The following is a 16,623-nucleotide window of genomic DNA, read 5'->3' on the forward strand; positions in this document are numbered from 1 at the left end:
AAAAATAATTGGACTCATCCATTGACCAGTGACAATTATCCAATTCTGAAAGCAGCAGACCATTTCTAAGCAGCAAGTTTTCAGCCTAGAGGTTAATGTGACTTTGACCTTTGATCCACTGACCATCAAAAGAACAGGGGTAATCTACAGACCATGCACAGACAAACATTCTATGAAGTTTTGATAAATGTAGTCCCAAGCATTCTCTAGCCCTAACCCTGCTAAATTTCTATAATGAACGTGTCAATCTTTCAGTTTGGACAGTACCATTAACTGTCAAAAGGTGTGCTTACCAAAAAGATACTGACTGAATGGCGAACAGACTGCATGGATAAACAGGCTGATCATAATCTACACTGGTGGTAAAGAAAGAATCAATCGTGTCGAGCATGATAAGGGCTAGTAATTGATCAGAAACCAAACTGTCTATCAATGGACTGACGGACATATAGAGAGATAAATTGGCATGAGCAAAATACATCCACTCTTCTTCAAAGAGGTAGGGGTGCATAAATATTTTAAGGTTAATAACATTTGTGCACCTGGATTGTTTTCTAAAAAGAAATCAGGTGTTGCAAAATTATTTTTAGCAGGTAAGCATGTCTTAACAGGTTGGTGTATACACTGTGTAATAACTTTCTTCTTTCTGGCGGCAGTTTTATAGGTATTAAATTAATAGTTACTACCTTTATATCTACTTAAATCATTGCAGGCTGTTATTTTGCCAGACTAACCTATTTCTGTTGTTTACAATCATATAGTTACTGAAAAACCTGGATATATCTATAACACTGATCTTTTTACTCTGCACATGATAAAACTGCCAAACATTTCTTGTGAACTTAAGTATCTGTGTAGGAAATGCAGTTATTTCTTATTTTATTGGTATATGAACATGATGAAGAGCTATAATTCTGTTGCAGCATGAATCGATCTGAATACCTGTTATTTACCAATGCCTTTCCACAATTAATCAATTGATAATCAGTAACAGTTTCCAGACGGCCTAGATCATGGACACATAACTTTTTGTGGAGGAAGGACCAGTTTGTATAGAGGAAATGAATTTATTTTCTTTAATTTTTTTAAGGGTTTAGGTATATTAAAAGGAAAAGGAAACCAAGTTATACGAAGAGAATTGCTTTATAAGAAAATTGAACAACATAATATTTATAAAACATTTATATTCTTCTACAAAACGATTGTCAATTTACTGATACATGCCTGAGATGCTGAATTCCAAAAAAAAATTTTTTTGTTGGGTTTAACAACACACAGACACAATTATAGGTCCCAGAAAGGACTGCATAAAAGGGCTGTACTTCTGGACAGTGCATAATGTGCCTTTGAAAAAGAACTGTTAAATATGTCTGTTTTGGTGCATTTAGGATAATGTCCCAGTGCTGAAAAGTCACATAACTAGGTTTAACATCATTTTCATCAATTTACAATATTGTTTCGGTTATATTCTAGGTTCAACTGCAAATGGCAATCTGGCAAAAATTCATTAGGCTAACTAATAGAAAACAAGAGCACCGCCTTGCGGGTGCTGACGCTCATCTGATTTTTTTGCATAATAGAAATATTGTCCTACCCATGATTTTCTAAGTCTAAAAAGAGCCATCATTCTTGCAAAGAGCAGGATAGAGTTACGTTTCTTGATGTATAGCGTCCGCTTATGATGGTGATAAACTGTTGCAAGTTTTAAAGCAATAGCTTTGATAGTTTATGAGAAAAGTTGACTTAAACATAATACTCAACCAAGAAAATGATTTTCTAAGTCCAAAAGGGGCAATAATTATTGCAAAATGCAGGATGGAGTCATGTTGCTTGCTGTACAGGGTCAGCTTATGATGGTGAACAAGTGTTGCAAGTTTCAAAGCAATAGCTTTGATAGTTTAAGAGAAAAAGTTGACCTAAACATAAAACTCAACCAAGAAATCTGATATTTTCTAAGTCCAAAAGGGGCCATAAATCTTGCAAAAAGCAGGATGGAGTTATGTTTCTTGCTGTACAGGGTCAGCTTATGATGGTGAACAAGTGTTGCAAGTTTTAAGGCAATAGCTTTGATAGTTTAGGAGAAAAGCTGACCTAAACATAAAACTTAACCAAGAAATCTGATATTTTCTAAGTACAAAAGGGGCCATAAATCTTGCAAAAAGCAGGATGGAGTTATGTTTCTTGCTATACAGGGTCAGCTTATGATGGTGAACAAGTATTCCAAGTTTCAAAGCAATAGCTTTGATAGTTTAGGAGAAAAGCAGACCTAAACATAAAACTTAACCAGGCAATGCCGACGCCGACAACCGCTCAAGTGATGACAATAACTCATCATTTTTTTTTCAAAAAATCAGATGAGCTAAAAATGTTTAAATCAACGAAAAACTTGTTTACTTCTCAACTTTATGAATCGGACATTTTTGCAATTACAAGAAGATAATAAGAGTGGCAAACTGTCACAAAATACACCTGTTCCAGAAAATTATTTTTGACTTTCCAAATATAGTTTTACTTACTGAGCTGACAAGCTGCCAACTTTGAAATCTTGATTTCAACTAATGCATGTACAAGGGCTAAAACTCAAGAATGTCATAATTACTATCTAGCTGGTTAGTGTCAATTTGGCGAAGATTATGCCATTAAACATTCTGTCTAAGTTTGGTGAACATTGGATACAAACTGTTTAAGTTAAGTGGACACTGTCAATTTTCACAATTAAACTAAGTCAAGGGCCGTAACTCAAGAGTGACTACGAGTATCTGAATGGTCACTTTTCATGACTGAGATAATATGCCCATAAACATAGTGACCAAATTTAGTTAACACTGGATGAGAATTGCTCAAGTAACAGGTCTGACAACTTCAGTAGATGCCACCCATCAGCTGCCAGACATTGAACAGAGACCGACTTTACTGGTATCCCCTATCCCAACTGCCAATAAAGGGTGTAAATAATAATAGGTCCCATTTTTGCCAAACTGACATATGAAAAGCATATACATACTGCTGGTTTTCTTCTATTATGGTCCACCATATCAAGATGGGGAAAACACTGTCTTAGAGTATCCATGGTAGTTATTTGAGAGAAACCTAAACCTTTGGCTATTTCTACTACTGGGCCCTGCCCAGACACGAGTATATGTTTGTCATGGAACTGTTTAAACATTTTCAATGGACTGTGAGACATGACAACCTGCTCAGCAACAACCTGTAATGAGAAAAACATAGTTTTACTGCTATAGCGGGGGCCTAAATGGCCCAGTGGTTAAAAGTCGCTGACTTCAAATAACTTGCCCCTCACCAATATGGGTTAGAGCCTCACTTGGGGTGTAGAATTCTCCATGTGAGGAAGCCATCCAGCTGACTTACTGAAGGTTGGCGGTTTTACCCAGATGCTGGCCTGTGATGAAATAATGCAAGAAAGAGCACCTGGGGTCTAAATCCTCCACCATGAAAAGCTGGAAAGCTGCCATAAGAACTATAACTGCATGAGTGTGATGTTAAACCAAACCACAAAAAGCATTAATTTGAGAACTTCTTGAACACGTTTGATCCATTTACAGACTGTTATTAAATTCAAATATCAAATATCAATATATTACAAAATGTATAATGAAACAAAACAAAAAAATTGTAGTATCAATTTATCTCTTATTCAATGAATTGTTATTTCATTTTCGTTTTAAATTAATTTGTTTTGGAAGTCTTTGAGCTTATAGGTACTGATACCCTCTAAAACCCAACAACAAGCAAGACAGAGGAAGACTCTAGGTGCCTCTTTGGGCATTATTTCAGGCAAAGGGACGCACCTGGGTAGAGCCACTGACCTTGTCCTTTAGTCTGCTGGCGCCAAGTGATTCTGCCTTTGCGACCAGTGCAGACCAAGATCAGCCTGCACATTCATGCAGTCTGATCATGGTCTGCACTGTTCACAATTCTGTCAGTATCTTTCTGGTTAGCACCCTTTAAACAGTTAATGGCCGTACTGTCCAAATTGGAAGATGGACCAGTCCGTTTTAGAAATTTAGCAGGGTAAAGGTTAAATCCTTCAGCAAATACACTACTTCCTCACATGAAAGTATTCTACACACAAAGTGAGGTTTTGAAGAACCCGCAGCAATGAGGGACATAGCGATTTTGAAGTCAGCAGCCTTTACAACTCAGCTACAGAGACCCCTCATATATCATTCAAAATCGCTCAAAAAGTAATAGATAAATATTACTGATATTGAAATGTCTTAAGTCATTCTTATTTCATTTTGTTTGTCAAAACATGTTCTTTGACACAACTCTGTATAACGTCTTATATCATTAAAATTACAGCACATTCAAAACAAAAGTTTTAACTTCTGGTTGAACTTTTACCAACCTTGAAATTCATTCTACAGATTTAAACATTTTAGTAAACAAAGTTTATGACCATTTTAGCCAAGGATTACAGACAATTTTGATCCCATGAAAATACTGTGAAATCATTAAATTTCATGGGCATGAATTGGTTAAACTCTTATCATCTGGACATGATTGATTCTGCCTTTGTTCACCATTCAGTCTGACAGTATCTTTTTGGCAAGCACCCCTTTTAACAGCTAATGGTACTGTCAAAATGGAAAGGTAGACAAGTTCATTATAGAAATTTAGCAGGGTAAGGGTTAAAGTGTTGGCCAAAATGGCCTTTTCGTAGGGATATTAATTCCAATTGCTTTTTAACATAAAATGAACTGAAATTTTACTTGTTACATTTGTACTTGGTATTTAATGCTTTTACTTGATAAACTGGAACCCATAAAAAAGTTCTTCATGAAAATAAATGACTTCATAGTAACAATTTATGAGTAAAAATTAGAATAAATACATGCACATGCACTGTACATGCTGTAGGAGGCTTTTTTTTTTTTTACAGGGACCGTGTAAAAGTTCATTCTGTTATTTCAGCATATTTTAGACAACAATTGTCATAATATGATACAATGTATGTTAAAGTCTTCTTTTTGAATTGTTATTGTTTAAAAATTTTAACATGTTTGCGTAACAAGCAACTGGAAAATGTAGTATTCTCATACAGAGAATAATGTTTATCTAACTGAATGGTGTCCGCTACCTTAAATCAAAATACACAAAATGGCCTTTAGCAACATTTCCATATGAGGCTGAAAGTTTTAAATAATTATTAATTTTAAGTGTATTTGTCTCTTTCATACCATTAAGAAGTATTCAGTTTCGCAAATAAACTTTTTTTTTTCACCTGTTTATGGTAGTTAAATTTTGTAAAAAGCAAAAGTCATTGTACGCTACAGTAAGTGACAAACTGACTTAACTTTTATGCATTAGCAAATCAAATAAACTGACATATTCTTGGGCCATTTACCTACAAATTTGACACAGTTTATAATTAGGTCAAAAAATAAATATACATTACAGAAACATTTCACTTCATTATCTAATGACTTTGGTTGCTACATGTAAGTACTGCTAAAAGTTGTTAGTTATGAATGTACATGTATACTAATTATAACTGTAATATTAATTTCTTTATATTTACTATTTTTGCTAATAGTTACAGGGTTGTTTTTTTTCAGCCGTTTTTATAGCCGTTATTTGGCTATATTCCCAATGCCAAAAAGTATGTATTTTTCCCAAAATAAGTGCAAAAATTCCCAATCTAAATTCTAAAAAAAAATTCATCAAAATTACACAAATATTGACCAAATTATGGACAATTTTGTAATGGAAGCATGTTAAAGAGGTTGCACAATGTGAAACAAGTGTATGAGAAGTGCTTAAACACATCCTTACTATATCCAATGGGACTAAATATTTCCCAATTTGGAACATTTACGCGTCAAAATTCCCAATTTTTGGGGTATCGGCTGTTCCCAAATTAGCTAGAAAAAACCCTGCAGTTATACATATATTATTTGCATACATTCTCTATCAGCCACTTTTATCTGTTTTTAACTTAAAATTAAAAGCATTACAGAACTTTATTTAAATTCTTGACTCAGTATATTTAATAAAATAAAAAAATTATATTTTATCATGTGTACAGAATTTTCATTTGCTTTAATGATGCTGGACAGTAAGTTGCTGGGAACCAACAAATCATATTTTTTTAACCCAAGATAAACTGAACGACCATTATAAGCACTGTAAGTATTATCGGGCTGATCGGGTTGGCATAATTCCTTTGTTGTACTCAATATTTGTTTATTATGCATGTCAACCACCGACTTACATGTACATTTAACTACTGGTAATTTTGTGCTATATTATGGTTAATTAAAGTTTAACACAGATATTTATTCAACCTTAAAACTGTTTGTTTTTTATACCAGCTTGTTTAGCATTTTTTTCTGAAATTAGATATGTGTAACATTTTATTATAGGGTTTAATTTGCTGTTTATGTAAGATATAGTATACAATTCCTTGTTTGTTTATTGGCCGGATAAAAATAGGGCACTTGAGGTCATAAAACAGAACAAGTTTAAATCATTTGTAATACAAAATAAATTGCAATACAAATATACTTGAAGTTGTAAACAGCGGTTTAATAGTCATTTAAATCAGTCAAAGTTTGCAAAATATGCAAGCATACTGACTTAATGAAAAGATTATTCTGTTCATTAAATTCATAACATTTGTTCTTTCACAATATATTACTATTATTAAATTTGCTCTCACTGCATAATCATTCAATGTATTATATTAAATCATTGCTGTAAACATTGTATATTATGTTTAATGCTGATAAAACATATTGTATTGTATCAACTTAAAATTAAAAACCATTTATTAACAAAAATGTGTAGCACATAAAAAATATTATATACTTAAAGGGACATATTTGTTAACAGTTTTAAAGCCATCACCTAACAACTGCATAAAATGTTTTTTATGATTCTCTTATTATAACACAAGATTCTGAATGAATACAGCTTTAACACTCTAGAGTAAGTCTGATATACGGATTTACCAAAAAATAATTTTCCGAATTTCTTTTCTCCTAATGTTGACTTTACAATAATTTACATCAAGATTTTTCTTCCAAAATTGCCCTGACACCAAGCCTTTTTCATCCAAAATTAAATAACTTGCACATGCCTCTTCCCTCTTAGTGAAAAAAAAACTTGCTTTTAAAGTTAACAAATCTGTAACTCCTGCTCAACCAACCCATCTCAAACTGATAGTATTTTTAAATTTCATAAATTTTTTTAACTAGGTGCTTCTTTGTGCACATCTGCAAATCTCAAACACAAAAGTGCATCGAAAAAGAAAGCAAAGTTTTTAAAAATTTTACCTCTATGTCTAACCAGTCTGATAACGCTTTTGCCTTCTTTTGTCGTAGAGTGTTTCCAGCATTGGTAACGAATATTACTGGAACTTTAAACTTGCCATTTTCATCAATCAACATGCGAAATGCGTCTTTAGCAGATGGCAAAAGTTTCTTCCCTCTAACGATAACGCCATCAATATCGAACAGGAAACCAAAGTCAACCCTTTTGCCATCCTGAAAAATAGACTCAACAAATTTATTTTCATTTAAGGTGTAACTTAAATTAAATCATTGTAGACAGTTGAAATGGTATGTATTATGATTTTCTGCATGTTAAAAATATGGCTATTTATTAGCACATTACTATATTGAATAGTAACAAATTAAAGGATCCTTGAAACTGTCTGCCTTTAACAGATTTATCATGCACAGCTGTGCCTCACACACCATAATCATAATGTGCCAAGTTACAGGAATTCCAGAGGATTCTGACATCAACATCATGTAGCAATGTCATTATGGTAGGTGAAACAACACTGAAAAGTATTGAGGGAGACTGATACTTAGTATTTGTAAAAGATGAAGAGTATTTAGAGAAGGTTTATATATAATATAAATTTTTAACAAGAGTGCCAGACCGTCACAAAATACACCCGTCACCAAACTTGGCCTAATTCAAGGGCCATAATCCAAGAGTGCCTGGAGCGATTTAACTGGTTATCAAATCTGGCTGAGATATTATGCCCACAAACGTCAGCAAGTCTGGTGAGGATCCAATGAAAACTCTTCAATCCAGAGAACGTACAAGGCTAAATTCACATATTTCGAGTAATTTAAGGGCCATAATTCACAAATGTTTAGGGCGATTTGGCTGGTTATCGATCTTGGTCGAGATATTATGCCTACAAACATTGTCATCAAGTTTGGGGAAGATCGGATGAAAACTTTTTAACTTAGAGGGCGGACAAGGCTAAATTTGCAGATTTTGAGTAATTCAAGGGCCATAATCAAAGAGTGCCTCCAGGGGGCAATTTTGCTGGATACTGAACTTGGCTGAGATATTATGCCCACAAACATTGTCACCAAGTTTGGTGAAGATTGGATTAAAACTGTTCGACTTGAGAGAGCGGACATGCTTTTGGACGCTGCCCACCTGCCATGGGTGTTTACATAATCCTCCCGGGTCTTTGTATGCCTTTTAGCCATAATGGCACACCCAGTTTCATAATGGCTCTCAAGCAATTATGGCACTCTACAATGCACATTGTTCAACCAGATCTAGTGAATGTCGTACAGTATATACATGTACCTATTTTGGTAAAAATGAGTATTGGCTCGATTCTTACATTTTCCAGCAATTTCTTAGCAGAAAGAATTATACAGATTGATTCTCTGATTGAAAAGGACTCTAACAACGAAATCATGGAGTAAACAGGATATTATTCAGCAAGAAAAAGCGCGCAAATTTTCAACCAAATGAGTCAGAGGCGGCAAATTCAATTGTCCATATTGCCCAGGTTGTCCCAAAGCTTGTACGGACAAGTGGAATTTGACCAGAATTTACTTTAAATAACTATCATACGGACAAGTACAAAACAGCAATTGACAAAAACGGACAAGCAACTCAAAATCAGATTTTGCTGCCCCTGTGAGTTATAAAATTTGATGAATCAGCTGCAAATATTCTTTTTTATTCGCAAACCTGAAATATTTGAAATGTTCCATGATAAAGTTCAATTATTTCTCTGTAATTATTCAAAACCACAGCTTCAAATTTACTTTATCTGCAAATTTAAGATGTACAGTTGAACTTCAATGGCTCGAACACGGATCTTTCGAACACCCGGGATCGCTCGAACTCTTCGCCCGGTCCCGAATTTATCCCTTCTTTATTCTATATAGTTCTACCTCAGAACGCTTGAACTTCGATAATTCGAACTCTCAAACTCATTTGATGGTCCCCTCGGCTTAATCACAGTGATAATTACACTTATTCAGTCAAACAGACAATTTTTGCCGGGATGGCTTGTGTTTACCTAGTTTTTCACACTTCTGCCTGACATTCGCCAAGCTTCCCCTTTAACCGGCGCATGCGTTATTTTCACACGCTTATGTAATTAGCGTCGGTATACGACAAACAAATTAAACAAAGTGACTTTCGTTCACTGCAATGCTTTAATGGACTTTGATTTATGCGAATAAAATTATTTAAAATATTGAGCAATGTACATACTACCTCTGTCTTTATTTTTTTCTGCATAAAAACGGGAGATCCGACGTCAACTTTCATACTGCTTAAGCATGGCTGAACAACTTAGTAAAGGACCCGGATATGGGGGGATAGCTAAGTCGGCTACTGGAAAGCAATAAATTTGATAATATTTGTACTGGACTATGATTCAAAAAGATTTGTTATTCATGTCTTTCTATTTGATGCTGTCTTCACCGTCACAAGTTCACCAAATTCTTATAATTATATTAGTGTTTTATTTTGTGTTTTTTCCGTATCATGTCATGTTTGAAAATAAATAATTAAGCATATTTCAGCGTTCGTTTTTTATTTGTCATCGTATCATACTCACATTTAGGTACAATATGACAATATATTACGATGTAAGGTTTGTAACACATCATGCCCTCGAATTCCCAAATTCAAAATGGCCGCCATTTGGATGGCTCGAACAATGGAAAACTCAACTAATTTCCACGGGACCCTCGAGTTCGAGCCATCGAAGTTCGACTGTATTTACTTTTGAAGTTAGTACCCATTTCTGATTTAGGTAAAGGAAAAGGCTGTTCATATTGAAATATTGGTGCAGATGAATGCATATAGATAATTAAGTGCCAGGATTGGATAATGTGAACAGCAGTGAAGTGAAAAACTTATCCGTCTCTTCAACAATTAACGTACAGTTACATTTGTGTAGACTGACTGGACCAGTCCTCGCCCAGAAAAGGCATTAATACAATATATTTTTATTGTAATACTATATATCAACTTCTTTGCCTCGTTAGTTCTACCCAGGCATTGCCCCATTCAAATGACCCAATTTTTAGTAAACACTTACTGTTGATTCTAAATAAGAATGTAAATTTGCCCTCATTTTGTGTCTCAGACAAGTATAGGATAATCTGACTGGTATATTTGGGTCTGCTGGGTTTTGTTATGCAAAACTACAATACATCTAAGCAGACAAACACTTACTTTGTACTTTTGATGTCAATATTAGGTGAGATATTCCATTTATCAAAACAAAATAATGAAAATGTTCATGTCACCACTTCAAAGTATTCAATTTGTCTGTGTGTAAATAACAGGGAAAACTTATTTCCGGTTCTATTTAGTGTTTTTTTGAATTTAGCATTGTCAGAGTAGGAATAAAAATATCACCAGAGAAATACTTCATGTATATCTTGTTTAATAAAATCCTAAACACGTTGTCTCCAAAATGGCTGCAAGATACGTTACATGGAAATCTCAGTACAAAAATATAATTAAGAACGATCTATTGTGCCTCCAATAGTGATTTCCGAACTAATGAATCAATTTGCTACCCCGAATTGATATCATATACATCTACCAATAACACCTGATCTTTTTAAAATGGGTCAAATATTGAAATCGGCAATGCTACTTTAACTCATGCAAGACACGTTACCTGTAAAAGCAGTTAAAGCTTTGGAATGAAGCAGAATGGTCAAGATTTAGAAATATTGCTGACTCGCTGTTCACATAATATTTAACAGAAACTTAATTTTAAACAATATGAAGTTAATTTTCTTTCATAAAACCTTAATCAACTTTAATCTCGCAAGATACGTTACTGCAAGATACGATACAGTCTAGCAAGCACTTAGACACAACAATATATTTATGATGTAATTGCATCGATTTCTGACAGTACTAAAAACATGATTCAGTGTGTCAATAACTTCGTAATTTTGGAAGCCATTTTACCATTGTTTTGTGTCTGTATACTGCTCTCTGCATCATCTGAAATCGAGGTAAGTCAATTTTATATCTAAATAATGATATTATTTTGGCAGATTTTATTACACCAACTGCTGTTTATGTCTTTATGAAACTGTTTTACTACGACAAACAACAATTTCAGAAATCGAAACGAAATGCCTGTGCCATTTGGACGTGCAGTTATGGTAACGTTTCTTACACAGACAGTAACGTATCTTGCTGTTTCGAAATATTATCCTTACATCATAGTTAAATCTTAAAAATAACATTTCCATGGCAGGAAAACTTTTCTTTAACAATGGTTGAGGTATCTTACGCACAACTTATTTTAAACAAAATGGTTTGTCCAAATATCGCGTCCATTTTAACATAGGCATTTCATGCATCATGTAGATATAGTCAGTTCTTAAATGAACAGCTGATGTTTTGAAGAAATGTCTACCATTTTTCCTTATATAAGAGGAACATGTCGCAGATGTGCATTTGCACTAGCACAATGAGCATGTATTTCTAGTTAAAGTGTTTGATTTTTTACCCAGTGCTAACAATTGGACTATATGTGTAGTGGTAACGTATCTTGCTGATAGAACGACTGAAATCATACAATCCTATCTTTATATATATATTACATTTTTGCGCACTGGACAAACAACAACAACATGATAGCAACAATACAAATACAACAGGTATAATCATGATAATTATAATCATCATCATCATCATCATCATTATAATAATACTTACTATATTCGTAATATAGATCTAATAATAATAATAATTGTAATAATAATAATAATTTATAATTAATACTATTATTATGATTTGTATTTTTATAATAATGATTAATACTGATGATAAATATTTAAGATAATGATAATTATTGTAATGCGTGGAAGTTTCACCGGATCTACGGTAACAAACGTGAAGGTGATACTTCCAAGAAAGGTATATCCCTTTTTAAATGACCATAGAAACAATTGCAAACATACTGAAATCAGATTTAGGCACCAAGACTCGAAGTATTTTATATTTGGTAAGAATAACTATTTTTATTTTTATGGTATACCTCTTCTTACTCAATTAATTCTCTGAAACAAAAAGTGTCAAAAGCCACAAAAGTACTTGTTGTTAAAAACCACAATTATTATGCTGCAAACTGTATAGACCTAAAAAAGTGGCAGCTGATCCGGATCTGTATTATTTACTGCTCAATAATCATGTCTTCGCAAACTGACACACATCAATTTGTCTTTGTCTGTGTTTTCAATAAAATCGCGATGTTGAGTCATTTGGGGCCGCAACTTAGAACGGGAAGTGATACTTGGCCAAAGTGATGGATACCGATGAAGAGGAGGCACACATTAGTTTTGTGAAACTAAATCATGAGATGGTGTTTTGTACAAATTTTGTAGACGAATTTTGGGTTTCCTTTGCTGATATTCTAGTCACCGCAAACGAACACAAGCCAGCTGAAAATTTTGAGATTTCATTTCTCCTAGACAAAAATAAAAAAATAATGTTATTGTAAACAAGTTGCTGACCGCAACTAGAGTATGCAAGATATGTTACGAATGAGTTTCTCTGTGTTCCAGTATATCTGCGATCTGAGTATATATAAGTAATTAGGGTTCCAGTATATAACATCTGCTTTGTAGTTTATCAGGTGTTGAGATTTAATTGTTTTTGACTTCTCAATAGAATGTTTGAACACAAGACAAGATACGTTACATTTGGTATCTTTAGTTTAGAATTAATTCTTGTTCCAGTTGAGCTGATTTGTGTTAAAATTATCAATAAACTGTAGCCTACTGGTTTTATTATGACATGATTTTGGTGTTTAAAGTTCAGTTGATGTCAGAAATTTAGCTTATGCTGAACTGTTAAGTCAGTAATAAATTTAACTGTAGATATGTTTACTGTTTTGAAATAATATCTACAAGAAACGTCTGTAAATTTTTTTTCAGTAAAAGCAAAGTTTAAATCAGTACCTATGGGTAAAGAAAATATTATACCAGTATGAATGATAAGATATAGTACTCTGTAAATAGGTACCATTCCTTTTATATGTACATAAAACATACCCAAGTAGTTCAGTAACGTATCTTACATGTTAAAAGCACTAATTTCATTCAGACTAAATTTTCTTAAACACTATTTCTGATCAGGATCAATGGCAACTAGATTCATATTACTGATAGTTTCAAGAACATATAAAGTGCACATATACGTAAAAGCAAAGAAATTATTTTTTTGGTGCCAAGCAGTTGTTATTTTGTCATTCTTATGTAGAATTAATGTTACATCCGGGACTTTGAAAATCGGGCATAACACCACTATACTGTTTCCATCGTTTTTCCAGGTGGACAGGACCCACGCCATTGGTATATTTTTAAAAGAAAACCATTTATGTATTAAATGACAAGATAAACATTTAGTCTAATCTATCAGTATTCTCAACAACATATTTACTCCCGCAAAAAGCATGATAGTTATACAATAGAAGTTATCAAAACGTATTTACTGTAAAAACTAATGATGCAGCATTCTTGCCTAGAAGTTATGGGTAGGGTGCAGACAAATAACAAAATTGCATAAAAAACATATTTTTAATTACATTTAAATAAACTAGATGTAAAAGATGATGGTAAAATTGTCTGTAATTGTTTTTGCGCTGGAAGCAGCATTTCGAAAACAATTTTGACAGCCCAGAGTTGACGAATATTTGCTGATATAAAATCATTATTTGGTCTGATAGTTTGAAATAAACTGCATAAAAAGTTCATAATATGTTTAACCTTTAGTTTTGCAACAGTTTTTAACCAGTGTTTTTGAAAATATTTAAGTCATGTTTCTTTTTGGCCACTTTCACTTTTGGTTTCACTTTCACTTTTATTTCGTCTGCTATCGACCTTGACCGAAACCGGAAACTCTTCAAAAGTGAGGACAGAAAGTGGGACACAAAGGGTACAAAAAATAAACAACACATCTGATAAAAGTTTGCATCTTTATTACACAATCTGGCATCAAATTAAAAAATGGGCGAGCATGTGCCTGGGCGAGCTTAGTTCCAGTGACTCTACCTGAATCAGTGGGGCACTAGAATCATTTGATCTTGTTTAAGCATGCGCTTTGTTTGAACAGAGACTGAGAGAGATGCATCAGTTCTTGCACTGACTCACTAACTACATCACAGCTACAGGGATCACTTTGGGTCACAATTTCACAATATTCTCACGTTACTTTTGCAAAAATCGCATAAATTTTGCCCAAATGTGCTTAAAAAATCTCATCCACACAACCATGGATCTTTTGCTGAAATAGCAACTTTTCGCTGCAATGTTGTCAAGATTGCCGTTACTTGCTTTTGTATGATGTTCATTAGACGCTTGAATTCCATAAAGTTTCTGGTCATAATGACTACCAGGCAAAACTCGTCCATTTTTGTGAAGTGTAAAATTATCACGGAAGGAGAAATTGAAGCATTAGGAAGGCTAAACTTTGCTTCCATAATTTCTATTTCACACGGGCGAGTAGCGATGAGTATACCTCTGATGAAGTCCCTGCATGAAAAAAAAAAAAACCCTGAATGCCCGAAATTCCACACGAAATGGTTGTAATCAAGGGAGTTTGACCTCAAAGCTGTTTTGGGCTTAATGGAAGTGTAAAAAAATTGTTCTTCCAAATAAACAGATGTTTGCTTTTCAGTATTATAATTTACATTTACAGTTTTAGGGAGTTTAAGGTTTAGGCAAAGCCTCTTGTGTCCCATGTAGACCTCTTAGTTACATTCTAGTGATTGGTCTACTGGTCCAGTGCCTAAATCCGGACACTTTTGTTGGGTTTTTGACAGTAACTTTGAATTATGAAACCACACGTGCATAAAATTTTAACTGTATAATTTTAGGTTCTTTTTAAATCTCTTTGCAAAACAATAATTTCATATATTGCTGATTTCATCATAAAAATGTCATCCGAATTGGGACAGTAAAAGCTGTCAAAATTGACCTTCAGAGTGCTTAAATATTCGAACACTATCTGGGTATAAAATGCAACGAATATGTGCACCCAAAAATAACAATAAACATGACTTCGTTTGAAATAAAGCAGTCAAATACAGTCCTGTAAATATATACAAAAATCTCCGTCCGAATAAAATTTTATTATCTGTTCATCACTTGATCATATGGACTAGTTTCTAACTTACAATAGATCTAATATAATAAAATTTATCTGAGCAATAACTAATGTTTGAAACTATTCTTTCTTACATGTAGATTCTGCGGCTGTCCGTTATACATTTTGACAAAACTACGGAGATCATTATAATGACAGTGCGCCGATTTTATCTAATAAACTGCTTCACTTGGCTGCAAAATGCTGGCATTTTTTCTCTATTGTATTAATTGGTATGTGACAGAAATTGGTTTAATCTTTTAAATAAATACTGAGGGTAGTACAGAATTCTAAAACATGTTTTTTACATCTGTTTCGATCAGCAAACAAAAAAGAGTCGTCTGCAATAGGCAGAATATTTTTCTTATTTAATCTGTACCTCGTCGCACTTCAAATAACTGGCGCGCGCTGTATGACGTCATCCCCCAGCACACACAATGTTAACTTTTTGCGGTGCGGATATTTGAAAGCAGTTTTCTCTGGAAAAGCTTACATTCGTACACTGTTGTTTACAGCTGGTCATCAAAGTTTACGTTTGCGTCGATCCTGTTCATTTCAGTAAAAAATCATGATCGTAAAGCATTTTTAAACGGTGTCCGAATAATTAAGCACTGTCCGGATTTAGGCACTGAACCAGTAATCTTTTTTTGAATGTTTTTTTTATAATAAAGACTTTCGCTTATGAGTGAAGTAAAATCTCATTTTAAAGAAAAAGCCCCATTCATTTTGTCAAAATCTCATCTCAGGCAAATGGGAATCAAACCCAACCAAATATAAAATGATGCTTAGCACAACACTTATGAAAACTGTGTCACTGTGTCAAACACACAGCTGATTGTCAAACTGAAAATAATGACATTGGACAATTATGTTTCACATATATTCAGGATATCTTTCTATTACAGAAGCAATATTACCTGTGTTTTCAGGTAGCGTTTTGTGTGGTGTATTAATCTGCCATTCCGATTATTTAAAATATTTCCTACACGAGCTGAAAATGTCCGAGAAATTCGTACACTATTTGAAGCTATTGTCGCCATTTTTAATTACGACCTTGACACAACGAAATGAAACGAAGGTGTGTGTTCCAGCATCCAATGAAAATACTCCAGCTAGATTCAGGCTCCATGCAAATCGTTGGTATCAAGCCGGGTATTAGTCTTGCGTCATTTAATTAAGAAGGACAACTCTATTAATTTATAG

At 33.7% G+C, this 16,623-nt stretch overlaps 1 protein-coding gene across 1 annotated transcript in view; it reads right to left on the reverse strand.

Annotated features, from left to right (window-relative positions):
* LOC123529623 (haloacid dehalogenase-like hydrolase domain-containing 5) overlaps nucleotides 1–16,492 on the reverse strand; it is a 36,371-nt gene extending 19,879 nt beyond the window's left edge. The window contains exons 1-3 of the mRNA XM_045310021.2: nucleotides 16,338–16,492; nucleotides 7,299–7,508; nucleotides 3,005–3,208 (exon numbers count right to left, since the gene is read on the reverse strand). Coding sequence (XP_045165956.1) covers nucleotides 3,005–3,208; nucleotides 7,299–7,508; nucleotides 16,338–16,460 — 537 coding nt within the window. The 5' untranslated portion in view covers nucleotides 16,461–16,492. The remainder of the gene's footprint in view (nucleotides 1–3,004; nucleotides 3,209–7,298; nucleotides 7,509–16,337) is intronic.
* Nucleotides 16,493–16,623: the final 131 nt, after the last annotated feature.

This window comes from Mercenaria mercenaria, chromosome 13 (assembly GCF_021730395.1).
Source record: "Mercenaria mercenaria strain notata chromosome 13, MADL_Memer_1, whole genome shotgun sequence".
Classification (NCBI taxonomy): domain Eukaryota; kingdom Metazoa; phylum Mollusca; class Bivalvia; order Venerida; family Veneridae; genus Mercenaria; species Mercenaria mercenaria.